Genomic DNA, 25,335 nt, shown 5'->3' on the forward strand with positions numbered 1-25,335 from the left:
ATTCATTGTTTGCCCAGTTGTGCATTTAACGTGCCAATAGAACTGAAAGAATAGAGGGGGGGGGAACTATATAGAACTGTCGAAATTGGGGAAATGTCCTCTCTCGTGGGTTTCTCAGGTTTTTAAAGGGATATGACCACGCTTGATAGGACGGGCAGATTGATCCTGGTTATAAAAGAGTTTTCTTTCTTAATTGGGTTGAAAAAAATCCTTTACGCCGTTTGAAGAAAACTTTGTTACAGCGTCTCCCCACTTTTAAAGAGCAATGTTAGAAATTTTATTTTCATTTCATTATTTGGTTGATGTGACGGTGCCGATTAGTCTTATAATTTTTTTTAAACAAAGATTAATTTAAGGGTTGAATGTGATTTTTAATATTACTTATAAATCCATATTATGATTTTGAAGCAAGTATTGCAATAAATTGCCAATTCACTTTTTTTTAGATCAATTTTTGTTGAAGAAAGTTTTTTAAAATAATAATAATAATAATAAATTGACAATGTCACATCAATATAACGAAATAGTAGTTTAATATATGGAATGAAGAAATGATATTTACACAACAAATTTACACAACACTCATATAAGGTGGGATCCACGTGAGTGGGACCCATGTACCTCATGTGAGTGTCGTGTAAAAGTTGTATAAATATTGTTGTGTAAGAATAACAACCCTATAGGATGTGTTAGTTGCACAACTTTTACATAACTAAAAGTTGTGCACTTTTGGTTGTGCAAAACTCATTTTCCTTAGAGTGCATTTAGGATTGCGATTTTAAACCAAATCGCAAAACATAAATCGTTTGAGAACTACATTTTTAAAAATTGTGAATTTTCTGTGTTTTCAAATCGCATGTAAGAGAATGCTTTTTTGAAAACGCAGAATTCAAAAGGTTAATTTGCGATTTTAAAAACTAAACTGTGATTTTATCAAACGTTTAAAGGTTCGTTTTGATTTGCAATTTCAAAAAGTACGATTTAAAATAACGATTTTAAAATGTGCGATTTAAAAAAATTGATTTTTAAAAACATAGTTAAGTATCTGACAAAATCGTAGTAATTAGCCTTTAAAATTTTACGTTAACAGAAAAAATTATATTACCTGCGATTTAAAAAAACATATTTTTTGCGTTATTAAATTGCAATTTTTAAAAAAGCAGTTCCAAAACGATTTATGTTCTACGATTCGGTTTTAAATCGCGCTTATTATTTATGAAATTGCAATTCCAAACGTACCCTAACTGCATTTTTAAAAATCATTTTTTTAAATCGCATATTTTTAAATCGCTATTTTAAATTACAAACCCAAACAGACCGTGGGTATATATATGCTACTCTTTTGAAGCTGAGTAACGTCCTACTCCCCAATGACGCCGATGGGTTTGGGTGGTCCTTGTTTTCAGGCATTAAAAAAGAAATGTGCAATCTTGAAACCAACTGCCTCTCCTTTGATTGCCGAGAAAATTAATTTTATGTATTATTTCCCACAACATGGGAAGTACAAGACCAATCTTCTAATATTATAGGATCTCTCTATACATGTCACCAACTGAAAATCGAACAGAAGGAAAGGAAGGGCAAGGGAGTAACCTTCTCCCCCCCCCCCACTGTTTCCTTCCGCCCTACTAAACCAGAAACCAAAAAGAATTGGATTAGAAAAGACCTTGTTTATCCTATTCTTCAATTCTCTTAGCACTACCTATTACCTAAAGATTAGAGTTCATCATGGGAATCATCATCTTCTCCGCCATCTGATCCGCCGCCAGGGGCTCCACCAGACCTCTGATAGACAGCAGTTATAATTGGGTTGCAAACAGCCTCCACCTCTTTCAGCCTCTCCTCATAATCCTCTTTCTCAGCATTCTGATTGTCATCCAACCACTCCAGTGCCTCTTTAACTGCTGTCTCAATCTTCTCCTTCTCATCAGACTCCAACTTGTCCGCGAGTTTGTCCTTGTCATTTATCTGGTTCTTCATGTTGTAAATGTAAGTCTCCAGGCTGTTTCGGGCATCAATCTTCTCCTTGACCTTCCTGTCTTCCTCGGCAAACTCCTCAGCCTCCTGGACCATCCTGTCGATGTCCTCCTGGCTCAGCCGACCCTTGTCATTGGTGATTGTGATCTTCTCCGAACGCCCCGAGGCCTTATCTTCAGCTTTGACGTTTAGAATACCATTGGCATCGACCTCAAATGTGACTTCAATCTGAGGCGTTCCTCTGCTCAAAGAAACAAGCCAATTCTAGTAAAGTTGAAGCACACATAACTTTGATAGAACGGAAACAGATTGAAAAGAGGCATGGAAAAAAAAAAAAACCTTGGAGCTGGAGGAATTCCAGTCAAATCAAATTTCCCAAGCAATCTGCAGTCTTTTGTGAGACTCCTTTCCCCTTCAAAAACCTGTTGGAGAGAAACAATTTGGCATCAGGGGATTCAGGGCTATTCATTATGCTAACTAAGAACTCGTGCAAAAACATCCTGTACCTGGATTGTGACAGTTGTCTGCTGATCCTGGTAAGTAGTGAAGACCTGAGATTTTTTGGATGGGATAACAGTGTTCCTAGGAATCAACTTTGTCATCACTCCACCAACGGTTTCGATACCAAGAGTGAGTGGGGCCACATCCAAGAGAAGGATATCTAAATACAATTCAACAGAAAAGAGTAGTCAGTAAACCTGTAGTCATATTCTTAAAAGATTGATGAAGAATTATCACATGACTTGTAATTGTAAGTGAAAGTACCTTTGGTTTCATCACCACCCTCTCCACTCAAAATGCCTCCTTGTACAGCAGCACCGTAAGCTACAGCCTCATCAGGGTTCACACCCTTGTTTGGCTCCTTACCATCAAAATAGTCCTTAAGAAGCTGTTGAACCTTTGGAATTCTAGTGCTTCCACCAACAAGGACAAGTTCATCGATCTGGTGCTTCTCCAATCCGGCATCTTCCATAGCCTTCTTAACAGGTCCCATGGTCTTTCTGAACAGATCATTGTTCAACTCTTCGAATCGAGCTCTGGTAAGTGGTTCAGAGAAATCCACACCATCAAAGAGAGATTCAATCTCCACACGGACCTGATGCTGGCTGCTCAAGGCTCTCTTGGCACGCTCACTTTCTCTCCTCAGCTTCCCAAGAGCCCTATAGTCCTTGCTAATGTCCTTTCCATGCTTCTTCTTGATCAATTTGATGAAATAGTCCATGATTCTATGATCGAAGTCCTCACCTATGAGAAAAATGAATGAATATTAAACCTTTAATCCTTTGCCAGACTAAATTGTTCTCTACCCGGTACTCACTTGAAACTTTATTAACCGAATAGAGAGCAAACAGCATAAGCAATGTAACACAAGGCAGGGTACTTACCTCCCAAATGAGTGTCTCCATTTGTGGCAAGAACCTCAAAAACACCATTGTCAATTGTCAAGATACTGACATCAAATGTCCCACCACCAAGGTCAAAGACAAGGATGTTCTTCTCACCACCCTTTTTGTCCAAACCGTAGGCAATGGCTGCCGCAGTTGGTTCATTTATAATTCTTGCAACGTTCAGTCCAGCAATAATACCAGCATCCTTGGTAGCCTGCCTCTGGGCATCATTGAAGTAAGCTGTAGAGTTCAATACAGAGTATGAATTAGTCCATCATCAAGCATATTAATCATATTGGTATTCAAATTTCAAACAAAATGCTACAGTTACCAGGAACTGTCACAACAGCATCCTTAATTTTCTTCCCAAGGAATGCCTCGGCTGTCTCCTTCATCTTTGTTAGAATCATAGCACTGATCTCCTCAGGACTAAAGACCTTAGTCTCCCCATCCTTGATCTTGACTTGTATGTAGGGCTTTCCGTCCTTGTTCACAATCTTGTATGGAACAAGTTTCATGTCCTTCTGCACCTCCTTGTCATCAAACCTACAGAAAGCACAGCTTAGAGCCTTGACAATCGTCACACACATTATATCTACACGAGAGAGAGAGAGAGAGAGTCATTACTTTCTTCCAATAAGTCTTTTGACATCAAAGATGGTCCTCTCGGGATTGACAGCTGCCTGATTCTTAGCAGCCTCACCGATCAATCTCTCGCCATCAGTGAATGCAACCCATGAAGGGGTGATCCGGTTCCCTTGGTCATTGGCGATGATTTCAACATGTCCATTCTTATAAACACCAACACAAGAATAAGTTGTACCAAGGTCTATCCCAATTACCGTTCCCAACTTAGTTGCTTCCTCTTTCCCAATAGAAAATGCAAATAAACTTCCTGTTAACAAAATCAGCCAAAAGGTGCAGAGTAAGGAACCCAATCATCTAATTGAATTAAAGCATAACCAATTAAGCATATTCAGCCATGGAGACAAGAGAGATGCTATACAAACTATAATGAGTAAATACTACTATCCAATAACTTATTTATCAAGAAAACTATCCAATAACTCCTAAGGATCCCTCTGCTGCATTAGTACAGCTTCGATACAAATAATGGATTTCAACATCACTTTCTGAAAGCAATTTTCCATTTGACAATAAAATGGTTGCTGGACAAACACACAATCAAAAACAACCCGAGTAGCAATCTATATACAAAATTAGTGTTATCGTGCTTTCATTAAGAAAGATCAAAACTTAAGACCACTCCAACACCATCCCTTGCTACCTGAACCTAGACCCAATGGCTAAAAAAGATTTTTACAATTCAACCAGTTAATAGTTTTGATCTATTATATTAATTATTCGAAAACCACACAAATCGCATTAACCCATAGTCAATTTTTCCAAGTACATTTAGTAAATCACAATAAATGAATATTACAAGAATAGTTCTTCTTCTCTACAAAAATTAAAAATAAATAGACCCAAGTTTGAAAAAAAAAAAAAATCACTCGCCAAACAGATAAGGATCGAATCATAGAGAAGTGCAAAACCAACACTCACCGAACACAATAATGCCCAGAACGATCAGATGCGCGCATGGTTTCAACGCACCGGCCATCGCGTGGAGCTCCAACCTTTATCAAAGTACGAAGAAATCCTTTTAATCTTTGGGTTTCAGAATTCAGATTCGTGTTTCTCAGTACGAAGTTGTTTGGCTGCCAACAAGCACTTTCCTTCCTTCTTAATATATAGGGATGGGTTCCGTGAATGTCGGGGTTAGTGTTTTGCTCTAGAGCTCTGTCATCGATGATGACGTGGACCAATGGAGTTTAGGAGTCGACATGGGAGCCAATGAGAATGGGTGTTTCAGAGAGCACTGTCATCGACAATAGCGTGGGCCAATGGAGTTTAGGAGTCGACCTGTGAGCCAATGAGAATGAGTGTTTTGTGTTGGGACGATCCTGGCCGTTCATTTTCCAGATCTTGGCGGTCTCCGTGGTCAGAATGAAGTGGCCAAGTGGGTCTTCACGATTGACGGGAGTCAAAGAAAAAATTAAACAAATGTCTTACCTTTATATTAAATAGGGATAATTACACCATTACTCCATGTGGTATGTCATAATTATTTTTTACTTCTTATGATTTAAAAAGTTCATAGGAGGTCTTCGTGGTATGCAATAATTACAAATCGATCACTGGCGTCAAATTATGTTAAAATTTTCAACAGATTCCGTCAAATGCCACGTCAGTGACACATGTCGTCAATAAAATGGCAACACGTGTCCATCTTTATAAAAAAATATAAAAAAAAAAACAAAAAAAAAAAAGCTGAAAGGGTGGCGCGCGGCCACCCCCAGGCCACATGGGGAGGCCTTCGGGCCACTCCTGGAAGATCTAGGGGTGGCCGGGGGTGGTGCGCAGCCACCCCAGTGGCCTGGGGGTGGCCCGAAAGGCCACCCTTGGAAGATCCAGGGATGGCTACCCCCAAAGGGTGGCTGGGCCACCCTTTCAGGTTTTTTTTTTTTTTTTTTTAAATAAGTATTTTTTTTTTAATAAATTTATATTTTTTTATTAAGATGGACACGTGTCGCTGACGTGGCATTTGACAGAATCTGTTAAAAATTTTAACAGAATTTGACGCCAGGGATCGATTTGTAATTATTGCATTTCACGAGGACCTCCCATGAACTTTTTAAACCATAGGGAGTGAAAAATAATTATGGCATACCACAGGGACCAACGGTGCAATTATCCCTACTAAATAAATGCAAGGTGTTATTTAAAAAGAAAATATATATGCAAGGTGGTTCCCTAATGGTTAAGTAACCTCTAAAAGCTAAATATGGGTTGCTGAACCACCTTTAAGGTTATAGGGCGTGGTTCAACCATCATGTATGACGAGACGGTGATGAGGAAAGTGGCGGAATTGGAAGCTTGATGGTAGTTAAGAAGTGGCGGAGGAGCAAAGAGAGAGGTGGTTGTGGGTGGAGAGGTGAAACAACCATTCTGAAAATGAAATTAAATTTATTTTAGATAATGTGGTAGTTTTATAGGCCGCTCGTTTAAATTAGAGTTTTTGAACCGCATGCAATACGCTAGGTATTGCACGGGATCTTAATCCTACCTGAAGTGTGAAAAATTGATTTATTTAACTTGAAAATAATGGTTATAATTTAAAAAATTGTAAAATATAGAATTCTCAAAAAAAAAACAGAGGATATGAGTTAAAGTAGTGAATATGTAAAGAATCTACTTACAAAAAAAAAAAAAAAAAAAAAGAATACATGGGTGTAAGGATTGTTGGATAGTTGTTTTTTATTTCAAACGAACCTGAGGCCAAAAGAAATTAAGAAGTTCCTCTCTTTTCTTTTCTTTTCTCTCTCTCTTTTTTTTTTTTTTTTTGTTGCTTTTTTAAGTCTAAAAACACATGTTTAATTCGTAATCTTGTATTTTTTTTTTCGAATGGGCATTCTTAAAAATGTAAGAATGGATTTGATAGAACATGACAAATTATTCGTTATAAATATCATGATAAATTATAAGATGAGACATGTTATTGAAATTTGACGGCATTGTTATTAGCTTAAAAAAAAAAAAAAAAAAAAACGAGAGGGTATGATGGGGTGTTTGGAGTGGCTTCCCTACATGGACGTGGCCTAGGTAATACCTACTCATTAGAAATCAATAACAAGAGATACTTAAACGGGTTTATACAAAAATGGGTTCGCAAACGATCATTCAAGACGATTAAACTATAGTTTGACCCGACCTTATTGAGGCACTAATGAACACTTGGCAGACAGTGTTGCAATAATTTCAAATATTTCTCATTCCATGATTCGACCTTGAGACCTACCTTCCGCCAACAAGTATAATACCTTTGGTGGTGGCATCATTGTTATTAGCTTGATTGACAAATTACTATATTATTATCCAAAATTAATATTTAAAAACTAGTTTATTGGTCAAATTTGGAACCTACCTTATATTTATGGGACAAAAACTATAATGCAGTTTAAAATTTTTGTTAAGTGGAGTTCAGAATTAAGTGCCTTAATTGATTTTTGGGTTAGTATTTCAAATAAACTAACTAATGCCACATATCCTTTGTTTTGTTCTTCTTTTACCTCTCCACTAAATAGATCAAATTGAAGATATTTGAAGGCTTAATTATAATCAATGTTCATGGATGCCAATTAGCACTGCCACATAATTTATATTGTATGGATGAGATTGCGCCTAATTTTAAATAAATTAAAATATACAAATTCCAAACAAAAATCATTTAGCCTTTTAGCCATTCACTTATAACTGCCAACAACTGTTTTTCCCACCACCTAGTTGGGGATCATTGAGACCAAAGAAAAAGAAACATAGCCACCATCTTCTCCTATGCCCACCCCTCTCTCTTAGGTGTCGTTCTATCTCTAATGGCGAAGGTGGTGGTTTACACCCTAATAGCCACCGCCTTCATAGTCCTTATTTTGTTCTCTCCCTCCAAACAACATGGTCATCATGTCTATGGCGGCCGCCGAAATCGCCATCTTGGTTACAAACATCCGGTCGCAACTTTTGACCCACTAGTCGCAGAATTGGGGAAATTAGCTGAAAATAAGGGGCTAGGGGACCCCATTAATCCACTCAATTTGGGAAACCATTTATTCCCTGATGAGGTTGCAGCTGCATACGAATATTTTAGTGAAGGAAAGCTGAATATAACCTTGAGGTTGATCGCTTTGTTCCCTTTGTTGGACAAGGCACCACATGATGGGGGGGTTGGTTTCAAGGAGCTAGAGGCTTGGATTGCACAACAAGCAATACAAGGATTGAATTATAGGACAGAGAAAGAGTTGGCATTGCTTGACAAGGATGAAGATGGGGCCATATCTTTCAGGGAGTATCTATCTCAATTTTCCAATGAAGATCTAGGTACTTCAATGGTTTTTATGTATACAATCGATCAGTGTATGCTCCATTTGGTTGCATAGAAGATGACCCATATTGCGAAGAAATTTTTTTCCCTTCTTTGTTTTTTGTTTTCTTGGCAACCAAATGGAGCAAATAGATATTGTACTGGATACAAGTTTGACACTAAAGAATGTGAAATTAATAGAGAAAAATGGACCGGGGCATGGTGAAGCTGGATGGTGGAAGGAGCAACTTGAGAATGCTGATGCTGATCAAAATGGATCTCTTAGCTTTGATGAGTTCAAAGAGTAAACTTTCTATCCTCTTTGCTCTCCCTTTTCTATCTTAATAATGGGTTTAATGTGATTTCTGCATGCTGTGGAATTTGATGAACTAAAGCCATGTTTTTTTATGCAGTTTCTTGCACCCTGAAGACAGTGAAAACGAGAAAGTTCAGAAATGGCTTTTGAGAGAAAAGATGAAGTAATTAGTTGTTCCTTCATTTTTATTTACATTTTAACATTGTATCATTGAGCTATGTGCCTTGACATAATAGTTTTGTTTACAGGCGGATGGACCATGATGGTGGTGGGAAACTCGATTTTGCAGAATTCCTTGAACATGCTTATGGTATCTACAAGAATTATGTTGAATTTGAAACAGCTGGGGTTGATGTACCAACAGCAGAAGAGAAGTTTGCAGAGCTTGATGTGAACAAGGACAAGTATGTGTATCCCTTGGAACTTAGAAAGACAAGTTTTTCTTTCAAATTACGCATGATTATAATTAATTTTCTGATCAAATAAAGATAAGATTACATCTTTATGGTCAGTGTTATAGGTGGATGGTTTAAACTAGCTGCAGCTCAGGTTATTCACAGATTTCATATTGGCAAAAATTTTGCAGATTCCTGGCAGTGGAAGAATTGAAACCCATACTACGTTACCTTCACCCAGGAGAACTGTTTTATGCAAAACATTACACTAGTTATCTAATTCAGCAGGTCAGTTGCTATTCTATAATTGTAATTGTAAGAAAATGCAATTGATTAATTTCATTTCATATTTGATGAACCCGATTTAATAAGCCCAGAAATCTAGTTAGACCAATAATAGGAAGAGCAGCAGGCTAAATGAGTGATGCAACGTGGCGTAGTGGATTGTAAAAACAACAATCTTAGACTAATAATTCTTCCAAAACCAAAAGCAAATTAAGTTGGTTATGTTGTACCGATGTAACCTCGTTAACGAGTTCTTCGGGTGCTGTTTTTTTATTTCATTCAGGCTGATGACAACAAAGATGGGAACTTATCACTTGATGAGATGCTCAATCACGAGAACATCTTCTACAGCACTGTCTATGATGAAAGCAATGAAGATTATGATGAAGATTACCATGACGAACTCTGAACAATTTTTACCCTTCTACTACGGAAGAAAATGAACAAAAGAAAGGAAAATAATTTCCAATTTTGCATTAGCCCTAAGCTCTTCAAATAGGGTTGGTAATTTTTGACACGACTCGCAAATCTAGCATGAACATGACACAAAGTTATAAGGTTTGAGTTTTTGCTAAACGGGTTGACCTGCTTATGACCCGTTTATAAACGAGTCAAACCGTTTATGACACATTTGTTTTGTACATTTTATAGTTGAGAATTAATGTAAAAATTAATCGGGCCGTGTCAACCCGACATGACCCATTAACTAAACGGGTTAATCGTGTCATATCGTGTAATCCTGCTTATAAACGTGTCTCTAATCGTATCGGGCTCGAGTTAGCTTAAAGAGGTTGACGGGTAAATCGGATCTACCCAAACCCAATGCAATAACCCGTTTTACCAACCCTAAACCAAACATGCAGAGTAATTACTATGATCATTGGAAGGATTTATTATAATTATTATTTTAAAAAAAATAATTTGAAACTTTTAGGAAGAGATTGAAAGCAGTATATATATGTCTCTTTCGAGCAAGCCTTGGGCGGTAGTATTAAATAAGGGGATAATTGGCTTAGTTCAGTGAACAACCATTGTCATTGATCCATCCACTTTAGATTCATTTGTTTTATTAGCAAGGCTTTATTTCTTTAAATCCCTCTCTGCCACCCACCATGCATCTGCCATGCTCTGATTTATCTATAAAAAAAAAAAAAAAAAGTATATATTTTTTTTTTTGGGTTGAAAATTGATTTTGGTTTCAATTTTGTCCATGAATTATCCATCAATTTAATTTGGTCATTAATGTAGCAGACATGGTTTTTTAGGTATTTTCTTACAAAATTGACAGTTGATGCTCTTCAACCAATCATAACCACTAAGATTATAAAAAAACAATAAAAGAAGTTAAAAATATCGGCTATGTTTATTAAAATTTTGTTTTTTCTCACAAAATAAAAATGTTGATTAGCACCTCCTTTTGATATGAGATAAGATTAAGGTTCAGGTTTATTTTCTCTTTTCCTTTTCCTTTTTTTTTTAAAAAAAAAAAAGAAAAGAAAAAAAGAAAAAAAAGGGACACTGATTCTTTACTTCCAAAATGAATTTACAATTGGGTACTGAAGTTTAAGGCTTGAAAAGTTGTCTCATAAAGTCAGGTGAGAATCTGAACACATTCATATTGTCCTTCTGAACTTGCTTAACTATGAAGTACCTTAGAGTAACTGTTTATAACCACATACTGTTCAATCTGAACCGTTGGTTCCCTGTGATAAAACCCGCACATAATTACGTAAATTCCATGATCATATGGGAAAATTTGAGTTACTATTTACTGTTTTCACTTATGCTTCATTTCATCTAACGATTTCAAAACGTGCAATTTGAATAAATGAAAATTTTAAAATAAAAATAATAAAAATTTAATTTTAAAAATGCAGTTAAACATTTGATAAAATAAGTGGTTTGATATTTAAAATCGTATAATTTTTAAAATGCATCATCTTATCTGAAATTTGAAAATGTGAATTTTTTACCTTTTTAAACTATCATTTTTTTAAAAAAAGACAAATATTAAATATATAACTCTTTTATGATTTTTTTTTTTATAATTTTGACACGTAACAACTCTAACCTACAGAATTATTTATGGAGCCCACAGGACAACTCACACCTGAAGCCAAAGCAATTATCAGAATTAGACTCTTCTCAAAAAAAATTTATCAGAATTAGACTCCTTAAAAAACAACGGTTCTGATCTGTTGAAGGATAACAAATAATACTACCAGGGTCCCACAAAACAAGTCACTACTATAAAATTATTAAAACCTCAAATAAAATAAAAATAAAAATAAAAAATAAAAAATAAAAGTATAATTCAAACCCCCTGTTTTTCAATTTACCTCTATTCTCTCTCTCTCTCTCTCTCTCTCTCTCTCTCTGTCTTTCTTAGGGTTTCAGAGCGCGGTTTTGGTCTTTCGGATCGGTGATCGTACTGTGTCCGTCAATTTCGTGAACTGAGAGGTAATTTTGTGTTCTGTCTCTCTCAAAATCCTGATTTTTTTAACGGCAATTAGGGTTCTGTACTGTGATTTGGGGATTCGATCTCGACTTTTTGCTGATCTCTGATTCGATTCATTGGTTCTTCAATTTTCTTCGTCCAAGTGGTCGAATTTCGATTTGTTTGTTCCGGTAGTTTTAATGGGTTTACGTTGTTTTTGCAACTAGTGTGTTATTTTTTCTGTATGAAACTAGTGTGTTCTTGAAGTGCTTTGAATTTGGTCAAATTTTGTGTGAAATTGTTTTCAATCTGATTAGATCTGTGATTTCTTCACCTTTTACTTATATGGGTTTCAATTCCAAGTGTTCAGGGTCTGGTGGGTATGCTAGGTTTACAGATGGAAAGAGCAAAAATTGGTTTTTTCATTGATTAGTTTGGATCAAAGTAGTGTTTCTGGTTGATTGATTTCGTTTCTTAATGGGTTTGAAATTTTGAGTGTTTATTTTCGGAGGGGTTGCTGTGGCCTGTGATATAGATTTTTCTGTTTTCTGGGTGAACTTGGGTTTCTGATTTATTACAGTGTATTTATTTTTCACTTTCTTGCCGTAATTAGTTAGTTCGCCTGATTTATTTGTAAGGTTACGATTCTCAAGTGGTTTTTGCTCTGTTTTTGGTATTTGTCTGATTCTGATGATAATTTTCGTAGTCCACAGTTAGAGGCAGGATTTTCCTTTTTGGGGTCTTTTTATGCTTCAACTTCTTCCAGTTTCATTCAATGTAATCATTTTTTAATTTAATCTGTACCTGAAAATGTTGATCTTTGGTTGGCTACGGAAAAGATGAGAGAAAAAAAGAAAAAGAAAAAGGAATTTATATGTCAAAGCTTTATATGCAAGTCAACTAGCAAATTAGCTGTGTTTGTTCAGTTAAGTGCAGTTTTACTTGACTTTCATGTTAAGGAATTGAAATGTATCATAAATTTTGTTTCCTTCTCTTCCTACAACTATTTTTCGGGTGGTTTGATGACACTGTGATGGCCCTTCTTAACTCATTATTCATTTCTTTATGGACTTGGGTTTGGGATGGGTTGGAGACTCATATGATTAATGGCGATAATAGTTTCTTGAACTTTATTTATCTGATAAGTATATATTTGATTCGCTCAGATAATGGCGATGGAAGTTACCCAGATTCTTCTAAATGCACAATCGATAGATGGAACAGTGCGGAAGCATGCAGAAGACAGTTTAAAACAGTTTCAGGAGCAAAACCTTCCCAGTTTTTTTATCTCTCTGTCGGGGGAGCTAGCAAATGATGATAAGCCTGTTGAGAGCCGTAAATTAGCAGGTTTAATACTTAAGAATGCCTTGGATGCCAAGGAACAATCTAGAAAGTTTGAGCTTGTTCAGAGGTGGTTGTCACTGGATGCTGCCGTGAAGGCTCAGATCAAGACATCCTTGTTACAGACCCTCTCTGCTCCTGTACCTGATGCTCGATCTACTGCATCTCAAGTCATTGCGAAGGTTGCAGGCATTGAGTTGCCTCAGAAACAGTGGCCTGAGTTGATAGGATCGCTTTTGTCAAATATTCACCAGGTACCGGCTAATGTTAAGCAAGCCACTTTGGAGACTCTTGGATATTTGTGTGAGGAAGTCTCTTCTAATTGTGTGGATCAGGATCAAGTGAATAAAATACTTACGGCCGTAGTTCAGGGAATGAATGCATCTGAAGGGAACATTGATGTTAGGCTCGCTGCTACTCGAGCACTGTACAATGCTTTGGGCTTTGCTCAGGCAAATTTTAGCAATGATATGGAGCGTGATTATATCATGAGAGTTGTCTGTGAGGCAACTCTGTCCACGGAAGTGAAGATACGACAGGCAGCTTTTGAGTGTCTGGTCTCCATTTCATCAACTTACTATGAGAAATTAGCTCCTTATATCCAGGACATCTTTAACATTACAGCAAAGGCCGTGAAGGAAGATGAGGAGCCTGTTGCTCTTCAAGCCATTGAGTTCTGGAGTTCAATTTGTGATGAGGAGATAGATATCTTGGAAGATTATGGGGATGATTTCACTGGTGACTCTGCTATTCCTTGTTTCTATTTTATCAAGCAGGCCCTCCCTGCCCTTGTCCCTATGCTGTTGGAGACACTCCTTAAGCAAGAGGAGGATCAGGATCAGGATGAAGGGGCTTGGAATATTGCGATGGCTGGGGGCACTTGCCTTGGCTTGGTTGCGCGTACTGTGGGAGATGATATTGTCCCACTTGTTATTCCATTTATTGAAGAGAACATAACAAAACCTGATTGGAGGCAACGGGAAGCAGCTACATATGCTTTTGGTTCAATTTTGGAGGGTCCTTCCCCTGACAAGTTAACATCTATTGTCAATGTTGCTTTGACATTCATGCTTAGTGCTTTAACAACGGATCCAAATAACCATGTGAAGGACACTACTGCATGGACCCTGGGGCGAATCTTTGAATTTCTTCATGGTTCAACCACAGATACACCAATAATTACTCAAGCAAATTGCCAACAGATCATTACTGTTCTGCTTCAGAGCATGAAGGATGTTCCAAATGTTGCTGAGAAGGCCTGTGGCGCTCTCTATTTTCTTGCACAGGGCTATGAGGAGGGGGCCGCATCATCTCCTTTAACTCCTTTTTTCCAGGAAATTGTTCAGGCCCTTCTCACTGCTACACACAGAGAAGACGCAGGGGAATCTCGATTAAGGACCTCTGCCTATGAGACGTTGAATGAAGTGGTGAGGTGTTCAACTGATGAAACAGCTCCCATGGTGTTGCAACTTGTTCCTGTCATCATGATGGAGCTGCACAAGACTCTTGAGGGGCAAAAGCTTTCATCTGATGAGAGAGAGAAGCAGAGTGAAGTACAAGGCCTTCTTTGTGGGTGTCTACAGGTAATTATTCAGAAGCTAGGGTCATCAGAGGCAACTAAGTATGTCTTTATGCAGTATGCAGATCAGGTAATGGGTCTATTCCTGAGGGTTTTTGCCTGTAGAAGTGCCACTGTGCATGAGGAGGCGATGCTTGCCATTGGAGCCCTTGCCTATGCAGCAGGCCCAGATTTTACAAAATACATGCCAGAGTTTTACAAGTATTTGGAGATGGGTCTTCAAAATTTTGAGGAGTACCAAGTGTGTGCTGTGACAGTTGGTGTTGTGGGGGATATATGCAGGGCATTGGAGGATAAGATTCTTCCCTACTGTGATGGGATTATGACACAGCTCCTTAAGAACTTGTCAAGCAATCAGTTGCACCGTTCTGTTAAGCCTCCCATATTCTCTTGTTTTGGTGATATAGCACTTGCTATTGGAGAGAACTTTGAAAAATACTTGATGTATGCAATGCCCATGCTCCAGGGTGCAGCAGAGTTGTCTGCTCACACATCAGGTGCTGATGATGATATGATGGACTACACAAATTCTCTAAGAAACGGAATCTTGGAGGCATATTCTGGGATTTTCCAAGGCTTCAAGAACTCTACTAAAACCCAGCTCTTGTTTCCCTATGCACCTCACATCCTCCAGTTCTTGGACAGCATATATATGGAGAAAGACATGTGAGTTTATAGAAGATTATAATTTTCCTTTATTCTTGTGTGTAATGTTTCTTTTGATGTTTTATTTGCTGAGATCTTTTTTTTTTAAAAAAAAAAAAAAATTGTTTTTGTAGGGATGATTTGGTGATGAAAACTGCTGTTGGAGTCCTTGGAGATCTAGCAGATACGCTTGGAAGTAATGCAGGTTCTTTGATACAGCAATCTCTGTCAAGCAAAGAATTTTTAAACGAATGCTTGTCCTCAGATGACCATTTGATTAAAGAATCTGCTGAATGGGCCAAATTGGCCATCAGTCGTGCCATTTCTGTTTGATGCTACCATCACTTGGTACACTCTTTAATTTTAGGAGTCCCTGCATGCATTTGGGTGTGTTGAGTCGGGGTCCGGGATCGCATACTTGTTGAGTCATCACCATTTTCAGACTACAGTGTTGTTGGTCTTCAAGTTGTCACTAACTCTTGCATCATCACCAAAACTTGTTGCTAACCAATGCATCATCACCAAAACTTGTTGCTAACTAATGCATCAGCGCCATTGGGTCGGGTTCTGGTTTGTCAGGAGAAAGTGGGTAGTGATGGGTGGAGGCCTCCATAGAAAATCAGGAAAAAAAAATTATTAGGGATGGCTTCACTGAAATGGGTGGAGGCCTTCATGGAAAATCAGGAAAAAAAAGTTGTTAGGGCTCATGGAGGGTGCGGTTGCGGAATTGGAGTTAAGTGTGAGGAAAATAGACAACTCTCAAGCTGCTTGATCGTTGGCTTGTTTGATGAGACCCTTTTAGAGTAGTCCTATTCAAACCTGGTCGCAGTTTAATCTCTCAGATGGTTACAGGTGTTGAAATGGACGAATGCAGAGAGTTGTTTATGGGGTCATGACATTTTCAACACCACCCAGATGCTATTTTCGAGAATTTTCTCCTTCAGCAGGTTTTCATTCCTGATTTCTTCATTCCTAATTTCTCCTTCATTAGCAGATTCTCATTCTTTTTGCTAATTTGCGTCTGCATCTGTTCATCATATGTCGATCATGGTCGGGTTGTATTTGATCACTTTCATATTTTTTTCGTATACTTGGTACGTGTGGCTGGCATCCAGCACCCACGTACCACGGGGAGCATTTCATCCTGCATTGCATTCATTCATTTTTCATTTTTGTCAGTCTTTAGTGGGCGTTTCTCAGGTCAAATGTCCAATACCATGCATTCATGAAATCATTGGTTCGGCGTCGTTTCTCTGGTGGTTGTTTTTTTGTTTTTTTTTTTTGAAAGTATAGTTGTTTATTGTGCTTTGGAATGTGTAATCATAATTTTTATTGAAATGTCACGAATTGTGATGACATTTAAAGGGCCGAGTAAGGATTTGGAGTGTCACTTGTTTGGCGAGGCAGTGTATTTGTGGTCTTGCCTCCGTTGTTATCTTTCAAGTGATATTATAGAAACGATGAATTTTTGTAATGTTGGACAGATCTCTTTTTACTTTATTTTTCTTGATTTTTTTTTTTGAGTTGCGATTATTCAATTAGAAACAAGTGCAAGTCATGAATATTGGATGTTAGATCCTTTCCCAGCTTAATTGTTGGCCTTATTGTCATCTACAATTTATTCAGTGAGTATCGAGAGTCTCTATGGAGCTTATTTGTCTGAGCAAGATAGCAGGTTATCCTGGAGACTTGTTTGGCAAGTGAACTCTATAATCATTCTTAGAACATTTTTAGTAACTTCACCAAGTTTTATTTACTAAAATATCTAAAAATTATTTTTCTCTATTCTGGTGAGTCATTTTTTAAAAGTTCTCATAGCAGTTTAACCGTTTTAACTATTCACTATTTCATTTAAATAATATTTTTTCAGATTTTTTTTATTCTCTCTCTATTTATTTATTTTTTTTTTTTTGAATTTTTGTCTTTTTTCTAAATGACATATTGTGTTTTAGAACTTTAGCTCGCTTCCCAATTCCCATAACTGGATGCCATATTAAGCACCGTTCCTAAACCAAATAGATGGCATATCAAAGTAGCCAAAACCATACCTACATCAGAACACGAAATCACGAAATACAGTTGCAATTACACAATAATTTGGAACTAGCTCGAATTAATCACAAATACACGAACACGGCACAAGAAATCAAGACAAATTTTAACATAAATAAACCAACCCAAAAACAGATTAAAGCAAAAATGAATATCCATCCAAACAAAAGAACAAAAGAGAGACAGGAAAGTAGCAATTCCTCGAGAAACAAAAACCCATCATGCAAGGAGAAAAATCAAACATTAATAAATAAAAAAATGAAACCTACGAAGCCATGTGACTAATCTACGCAAACCCTCAAAAAATAACTACCAGAAAATGCATAAGCAACAAAAATCCATCAAACCCAGGAGCAGATTTGTAGATATATCGAACAAAATGACAAGATTCAGTGTCCGCGACTGAATCAATCAGCGCTGATGATCAGCAAAACCCTGCTCCACCTCTTCCTCACGGATCTCCTCCAGCCTGGCCAGGTCGTCCCGCTCGGACCCATCCTGGCCCTGCACAGCCTCTCCATGGCCCTCATCTCTGCCACCATCTCCACCGAAATCCTCATCTCTGCTGCCACCGAGATCCTAGACACCCACTGGTTCTGGCGTCGCTCCAAGACCCCCTTACAATGGCTCCTCTGCTTCCCACTCGGCACCCGACCCTTGGGCCGAGTCGTCTTCTGGTCCTACCTCTTCTACCTCACCCGCTTCCTCCACATGCTGCGGACAATCTTTGCCGTCCTATGACATCGTAGGCTCACCTTCTTCCAGCTCTTCAACCACTCCATCCTCACCTGCATGGCCTTCCTCTAGCTCGAGTTTTCGCAGTCATTTCAAGTCCTGGCCAAGTCTTGATGACACCGGATCCTCAGGGATGCTGTCTGTGAGAGATGGGAGAAGAAACGAAAAAATTGTTGTGATCGATTGAGAGAGAAAGAAAAATAAAATTGATGAAGGAGTTGGTAAGTGAATATTACTCATCAAAACTTTTTGGTTAAAGTGGTGAAGCTGTTGGGAGTGGTTTTTTAGTGTTTTTATCAAATTGGCACACCAAAATAGCTAAAAAACTATTTTGGTGAAGCTACTAAGAATACTCTTACATTTGTTATTCGAATTGCTAATAATCAAGACTCTAATTTATTAGAGATATCTCCCTGTTGTTGAATGTTTTCATCAAGAACTATATCCCAATTTGGTGCTTTTGGCAAAAGGTGACTAATTTATGCACCATTTGTTTTAATGTAAAATATTTTCCTTCGTCAAATATTTTCGATGAAATCATTTTTCAGGAAAAAAATAATTTTCTTGAAAATATTTTATGGCGTTTGGCTCGTACAAAAAAATTATTAATGGTGTAAAACGAAATCCAGCAATTGTCGTCGGATTCTGTTGACGTCTGGCCGCCGTAGCCAGATTTCGGCCGAAAATTTTCAGATTTTGGCTAAACTGGCCGGGCTTCGGCTGTACTGGTCGGATTTCGGCTATATTGGTCAAATTCCGGCCAGTTTGGTCAAAATTTGGTTTGCTGGAATCCTGCAAAGTCGTCAGATTTTGGTAGAAATTTTAAGATTCTAGTCAAACTGGCTGGAATCTGGGAAAAATGGCTGGATTCCGGCGACCATCGTCTGAATCCGGCTAGTGCCGCTGGATTCCGGCAATCGACTACTAAAATTCGGAGATTTTCGACGTTAGAATCAAGTTATTAACAAACTCCAGTGCTGCAGTAGTGGTGGATTTCCACATATGTGCGTTAAAAAAATCAAGACTTTAAATTTGAAAAACGATTTACAGTTTTCAAAATCGTAAATCATGTTTCAAAAATTAAAAAGACTTTTAAGGTCAAATTAAAAATGATTTCTGTTGACTATTAGTTATGTTACAAACGGAGCATTAAGCTATCACAAAATGTGCCTTAGAGAAGGCAATCTAAGGATTTGTTGTCAATTGATTGAGCAAGATGTATTCTCCGATCACCAACTCCGTGCTGATTGGATCACCCAAAATGTGCTTTCTAGTAATTTGCCAATTTTTTCTAACCTCGTGTACTAAATTTATTTATTAAACATAGTCTTCATCTTTGATGCCGACTTTAAGTACACTTAAGGAATGAAAGGTTTTAGGGGGGAATGCTATTCCCAACCCTAAAACTCTTAGGTCAATTTAATCTTCAGCAGACCTCCCATTAAAGACAAGCAAAAGTGGTTTTCAATTTAGATACAGATCTCTTACAGTCTCCTATTCAAAGAGGAGGGAGAATGGAAAGTTGTAAGTGAACTAGGAGCAATTTTTTTTAGGCCTCGTTTAATTCGTAGAATAGACTTCGGGAATAGAATGTATATTCTTATGGAATATTCATTTCTTTGTTTGGTAGGAGTCTATTATTTGAAATATTTATTTTCGTTAGAATAACTATTTCCTTACGAATATGAATATTTATTTCTTTAAAAATCTGAAGGAGCCAAGGACGGTACGACCACCCTCGGAGCATTTCGGGGTGGCCTGTGCCACCCCTAATATCCGCAGCCACCCCTGAAGCCCATCAGTGGTGGCCAGGCCATTCCCAAGCATCATCGAGGGTGGCCTGATAAGAATTTGGGTGTCTCTAGGGGTAGTTGTGGCTACCCACTAGTTTTCAATTTGTGGGATAGCTATTCCATTCCATTTCCTTTCATTCCTAGTAATAACTATTCAGTTTTTCATTAGATACTCATTTCACAAACCAAATGAGGCTTTAAATTTTTTTTTTTTTTAAAAAAAAAAATAATAAAAAATAAAAAATTAACCAAACTACTTTTTACTTTCCTATTTAAATAAATTCCACAATAGCTTCCATTATCCTTTCCCTATACCATTTCAATATTATTTCAAATAAATGTTAGAAGAAAAAGAGACAAAAGAGAAAGCATTTTTTATATTAAAATAATGTGAGGGTAACACTCTTAGTTTTCTTGGTGTTCTTTTGGTTTAGGAAGCATAAAGAGAATTTGTTTCATTAGGTTTTTTAAGAGTTTTCTCTGCATTTAGAGAATATAATGAGTTTTAAAAAAACTGTTGCTAGTGTTCTAAATGAGATGTGAGCGAGGATTCTTGTTCGAGTAAGGGAACCCCTAGGGTAGGCTCCCTGTTCAAGCAACGGAGCTCCCTCTCAGAAACCCTTGCCAAGGAAGTAAGGATAACGAATAATTCTCAATTGTAAGGGATTCCGATCCTTTCAATTTGACAAGTCGCCCAACACATCGACTCTTGGATGGACCATGTGGTGCATCCTTGCATGCGATGAGAAGCCCAAAGTTGTTTGTTTCTTTTCTCATTTGGGTTTGCGTCAAAGTGGCGGCCCATGTAAGGATTTAACTTTTTCTCTTTGGGTTAAAAGGGGAGCCCATATAGATTCAATGCTGAGGAAGCCCATCTAATTTTGGTGGGAAGGGCTTAAGAAAGCTTGAAATTTCTGTAGGGAAACACTGATGATGTAACCAAAACTGAAAGAAGCTCAAGCCTCTTATTGTCACTAGTTAATATTGGCAATCAATTCTTATGGTACACATAATATTTTCCAGCTGAAAGCTACCTAAACACATTTGCAAACATCAGTAGATATGTAGCATCCGTTTAATTTTCCCTAGTAATTTTAGAAGTTTCTATTATATTATTTTTGTGTCTCTCTAAAAAAGACTTTTAACATTACTCGTCTTTTTCTTGAGGGTCACCACTCAAATAGCGCTCATAAAAGCTTCAAGGAAGAGAAGTAGAAGATAGGTTTTACTTTTAAGGTAGTACAGAGAAAGTGCTGTGAGCCATTGTGACATGACTCCCACCTTCAATATCAGTAGTGCTCATAAAGTTCTCCTATTTTTGTTCTCTTCCTGGCGGCCCTCCATCACTCTATGTGCTGCAGGTTTCTCCATGATCTCTCCTCACAATATACAGTGGAAGAACCCAAAAGAAGAAATGGTTGGGCAGTGGGAGAAATATAAATATTACAGTAAGCATCCTAAATGAACAGAACCTGCCACTTTTAGCAGTGGCTTCTAGTGACTTCAAAATGCCCTGCTCCTGTCATTGCCAATGCTGACCTCGGCTTCACTCATGTCTTCCTAATAACATAAAACGTGGTACAATGAATTAAAAATCTTTTGTTTTCTGTTTTCAAAACAAAAATATTAACAAGACAACCCATGATAAACAAAACAATCAAAACCGTTTTCACTTTTATGTCATATTCATAATACTTTTTCAAATATTAACAAACATGCCAGTATTTATTGTTACGATTTTAATCAGAATTAAGCTCAACAGCAAACTCAGGTGGCGAGAGGAAGCAAATAATTTAAATAAACCCCTGAATATGGGAGATCATTTTTTTTTTTTTTTTTTTTTAACATTTATATCTTTTCTTAATCATTTTGTAGTTTTTTTTTTTTTTTTTTGAATATGTTTATTTATGTAACGGACTTGTAATAATCTAACCCCCTCCAATAGTAATTAAAAAAAAAAAAATCTAACCCCCGACATCCTAGACCACTGCCAAAAACGGAGTTGTAGGAAGTTTATGAGTCAATCACACCCTGTAAACATCATCATTACCAACATAGGGTCTCAAGGAGGATGATTAGTTTAACCTTTTTTTTTAAATTATTTTTTGTTTTAATGTGTTGATTAAAATAAAATTAGTGTGTTGGGAGTTTCAAAATGTTGAGTTGTTTCCCTCTTGCTAGTGCTCCCACAGCCACCAATGGCCCCCCACAACATTCAACCCCCCTAATGCTTTTTATTTGATTTCGTCTATAGTAATAGCCCACTCTTTATGTTTAATTGTCTCCATCGATCTCTATTGACTTAGGAAGTGATGAAAGCTGAAATATGAGGACCAAAAGCATCATACACCATAGTGGTGCTGGTACCACGGATTTCTTCAGAAAGAAGTACTCCATGGTTCACCCCACTGCCAATATATATCCATCTATATATATTGGTACCACGGATTTCTTTAGAAAGACCATGATTCACCACTGCCTATACTATATATATATATATATATAGTGTGAAAAAAATATATTTTATTTTTCATACTTGCTTGAAGTGTTACTTTCCACACCTATTTCATATTGGCTGATGTGATTTGTTTGAGGTGATTTCGCATATCAACCACTTAAAAAAAGCCATTTAAATCACGTTATATCAAGTAATCAACGGGTGTGAAATGGATATGAAGAATAATATTATAATGGGTGTATGAATCAATAAGCAGTAATTAAGATATTGTATGGAAGTGTGATTTCTTCTTGTAGGAAAATATAAAGATGTGGAACTACAGAAAATTGAAGAAAGAAGAAAAATAAAAAACCGTATACGAAGAACACTGGACAGTAAGGCGAATGTAAATCTGTCTCTTAGACAAATATTGCCTCACACTTAAACAATAAGTTCTGCAAAAGGGAATACAACAATTTTTGTCCTCAGGATACAATACTGCCCGAATGTAGTGCGCAGATTGCAAATTCTGAACACTACTCTGAATATCGAAATTCTGTAACAGTAGAGAAGATAAAAAAGAAGATAAAGGAAAAGAAGTATGAAATCTGCTATAACAATATAGTTTTTATCTGAAAACTCATAATTAGTTTACAACAGTTTTAATACAGTTTATAACTGTTGAAAACACAGTTTATGACTGTTGAAAACACAGTTAGAAAATATAGTTTTTTGACAATTTAGAAAACAGTTACGTATTTAAAAAATATTATTGTTAGAGAAGCAGTTGTACACATCAGAAAAAATAGACACGTAATTAATAATCTCGTGCGACTAAGCGTCAAAGCGACACGCGTGCGTGCGTGCGACGACCAGTGCTTCGTACTGGGGTGACGCAACTAGCACAACTAGCACATGTATACTCAAAATCTTATTTAGTATAAGAACTTGATAAATGCTTATAAAGCACAAAAAATAATCATAACTTTTCAATGTGGGACAAAGAATAACAAAAAGAAATAGAGGGGAATTTAAATATTCAAATTTAAGATAAACTTAAAATTTCATATTTTCAAATTAGAGATAAACTTGGATTTTCATGAAATAATTTTCAACACTTCTATTCTCTTTTAATTTGAGAATTGAAGTATTTTTGATTGAGTCAGTCAATTTCATAAGTTTTATTGGAACAATGGGCGGCTGAAGTTCATTAATTTTGCTTTCAGAACAATGGGGAGCCTAAAGTACTGTCCAAATGCATAAGATATGAGTGATGAGCCTATGGCACAGGCACATGTTAGTGTGCAGAGAAAAGAAAGCAGATTGACTTATAAAAAGGTGATAAACACCCCAAAAGCCAAGCTGAAAATGGGTAGAGTTTGAGCCATGCAAGGGATTGTTTGCAGTGTCCACATGCATACAAATTCTCCTTTTTTTGATGCATAATATAATAGTGTAGTTGACTTTAGAGTTGTGGCTAAAGTTTAATATGCATATCATCATCATTCTGTTGCTATTAGCTAGGTGGGGTGCACCATGACAACAGCTCTCATGACACATTTTCTACCACCGAGTAACCATAAAAGCAGACCCTCCCTACTACCTCCCCTAACCTTCCCTGCTAAAGCCATAGCCACCTTCTAAGCATCAAACAGTTAACAAGAAGAAGAAGAAGATCAGCCATGGCTCTTAGAATCAAAACTGTTCTTCTACTTCTCCTCATACTCCTCATTCCCTTATCAGGTGAGAAAGTTTTTAATGTAAATTATCCTAGCTAGACCTCTTTTTCAAATTTTCAAGTAGCTTAATAAGCAACAAATTCTCACTTTCCCATGTAGGCACAGTTGAAGGCTTCAAGGATGGCACCAACCCCTATCACTCACTTTTCAAGGTATAGCTAGCCTACCAGTTATGTAAATTTTATAATGTAAAAATATGGATACATTGCAAATGCCAATGAATTGAATATGAGCAAGGAAAGTCACATTATGCAGACCACTTGTTTACCAATTATAATATGTACAGTTACAATATTTTATGATTTTATGTCTAACCTAAGGTTATTTTCTAATTACATATATACTTCTTTGCTAACAAAATGTGATTAATTTGTTTGTTAAGGGTGGTAACCGAATCAAGTTGAGGAAGCTTCTAGAGTTTGATTCGCTGCTGGATTATGAGGATGCAGGAGCCAACTCTAAGCATGATCCTAGAAAGAAACCTGGTAACGGCGGTGGCAGGAACCCTTAACTTCCTTTTGGGCCCAAACTATATATATAATAGACACTACTCGATCTCTCGATCTCTAGATATATATAGGTTTTGATCATGTATGTTGAAACGTATTATGTAGCATTCTAAATGAGTTTCTTTATGAATGATATATCATATAGATATAACCCTAGTTGTGGGTGTAGTTTAAGGGCCTTTAAAATATATATCTATATATATATATATAAAAGACCTTTCCATGTATATCAGATGTTTCCGATGTATGCAGTTCTGCTGCAATTGCTTATCCTGGATATATATGATGTATAAATTAATAAAGTTGCTACTATTGCTTTAATACCAAAAATTGAATTAGATATAAGAAGAGCGTATCTTATCATACAAGATATAATCAAATAAACAAAAAGAATGGAAGAAACAGAAAACTTTTACTTTCAAGATATATAATTGGTAAAAAAAAAAACTGACCATGCACGAAGTTTACTGGCAGACCAATCTTAACAGTGAATTTACTGATCGAAATAACAAGCAAAAAGCCATGCTGATCAGTGCATGAGGAAATTTATAAAGTAACACGAGATATTGCAAGCATGAAACTAAGCTCGAGTTAAATTGGAAAATATGTCAATAGTTTAAGGAACAACCTAAACTTGTATTATATTTGGGAATTACAATCTTCAGAAAATGCTCTAAAGCAGATGAATTGTACGATATATCAGAATTGAAAACGTGTGGCCAGTGATTTTGTGGCAATAATATTGCAAGGTCGATTAAAATATGATTACAGCAAGAACAGGATATCTAC

At 36.8% G+C, this 25,335-nt stretch overlaps 4 protein-coding genes across 4 annotated transcripts; 3 read left to right on the forward strand and 1 right to left on the reverse strand.

The window, feature by feature from the left end:
* Window positions 1-1,430: 1,430 nt before the first annotated feature.
* Window positions 1,431-5,102, reverse strand: LOC133857061 (luminal-binding protein 5). Its single transcript, XM_062292171.1, has 8 exons — window positions 4,932-5,102; window positions 3,993-4,260; window positions 3,697-3,911; window positions 3,363-3,605; window positions 2,743-3,222; window positions 2,484-2,638; window positions 2,317-2,399; window positions 1,431-2,218 (listed from the first exon to the last, which is right to left on the reverse strand). Exons 1-8 carry the CDS (start codon window positions 4,987-4,989, stop codon window positions 1,717-1,719), a joined length of 2,004 nt encoding a protein of 667 aa, XP_062148155.1. The 5' UTR covers window positions 4,990-5,102; the 3' UTR covers window positions 1,431-1,716.
* Window positions 5,103-7,801: 2,699 nt separating this feature from the next.
* On the forward strand, window positions 7,802-9,929 carry LOC133862378 (uncharacterized). The gene is made up of 6 exons (XM_062298168.1): window positions 7,802-8,300; window positions 8,485-8,587; window positions 8,697-8,762; window positions 8,848-9,003; window positions 9,186-9,282; window positions 9,563-9,929. The coding sequence occupies exons 1-6, from the start codon at window positions 7,802-7,804 to the stop codon at window positions 9,686-9,688; spliced, it is 1,047 nt and encodes a 348-aa protein (XP_062154152.1). The 3' UTR covers window positions 9,689-9,929.
* A 1,665-nt stretch (window positions 9,930-11,594) lies between these two features.
* On the forward strand, window positions 11,595-16,755 carry LOC133857067 (importin subunit beta-1). Its single transcript, XM_062292183.1, has 3 exons — window positions 11,595-11,739; window positions 12,883-15,302; window positions 15,416-16,755. Exons 2-3 carry the CDS (start codon window positions 12,886-12,888, stop codon window positions 15,612-15,614), a joined length of 2,616 nt encoding a protein of 871 aa, XP_062148167.1. The 5' UTR covers window positions 11,595-11,739; window positions 12,883-12,885; the 3' UTR covers window positions 15,615-16,755.
* Window positions 16,756-23,887: 7,132 nt separating this feature from the next.
* Window positions 23,888-24,876, forward strand: LOC133862017 (uncharacterized). Its single transcript, XM_062297854.1, has 3 exons — window positions 23,888-24,041; window positions 24,137-24,189; window positions 24,420-24,876. The coding sequence occupies exons 1-3, from the start codon at window positions 23,981-23,983 to the stop codon at window positions 24,546-24,548; spliced, it is 243 nt and encodes an 80-aa protein (XP_062153838.1). The 5' UTR covers window positions 23,888-23,980; the 3' UTR covers window positions 24,549-24,876.
* Window positions 24,877-25,335: the final 459 nt, after the last annotated feature.

This window comes from Alnus glutinosa, chromosome 1 (genome assembly GCF_958979055.1).
Source record: "Alnus glutinosa chromosome 1, dhAlnGlut1.1, whole genome shotgun sequence".
Classification (NCBI taxonomy): Eukaryota; Viridiplantae; Streptophyta; class Magnoliopsida; order Fagales; family Betulaceae; genus Alnus; species Alnus glutinosa.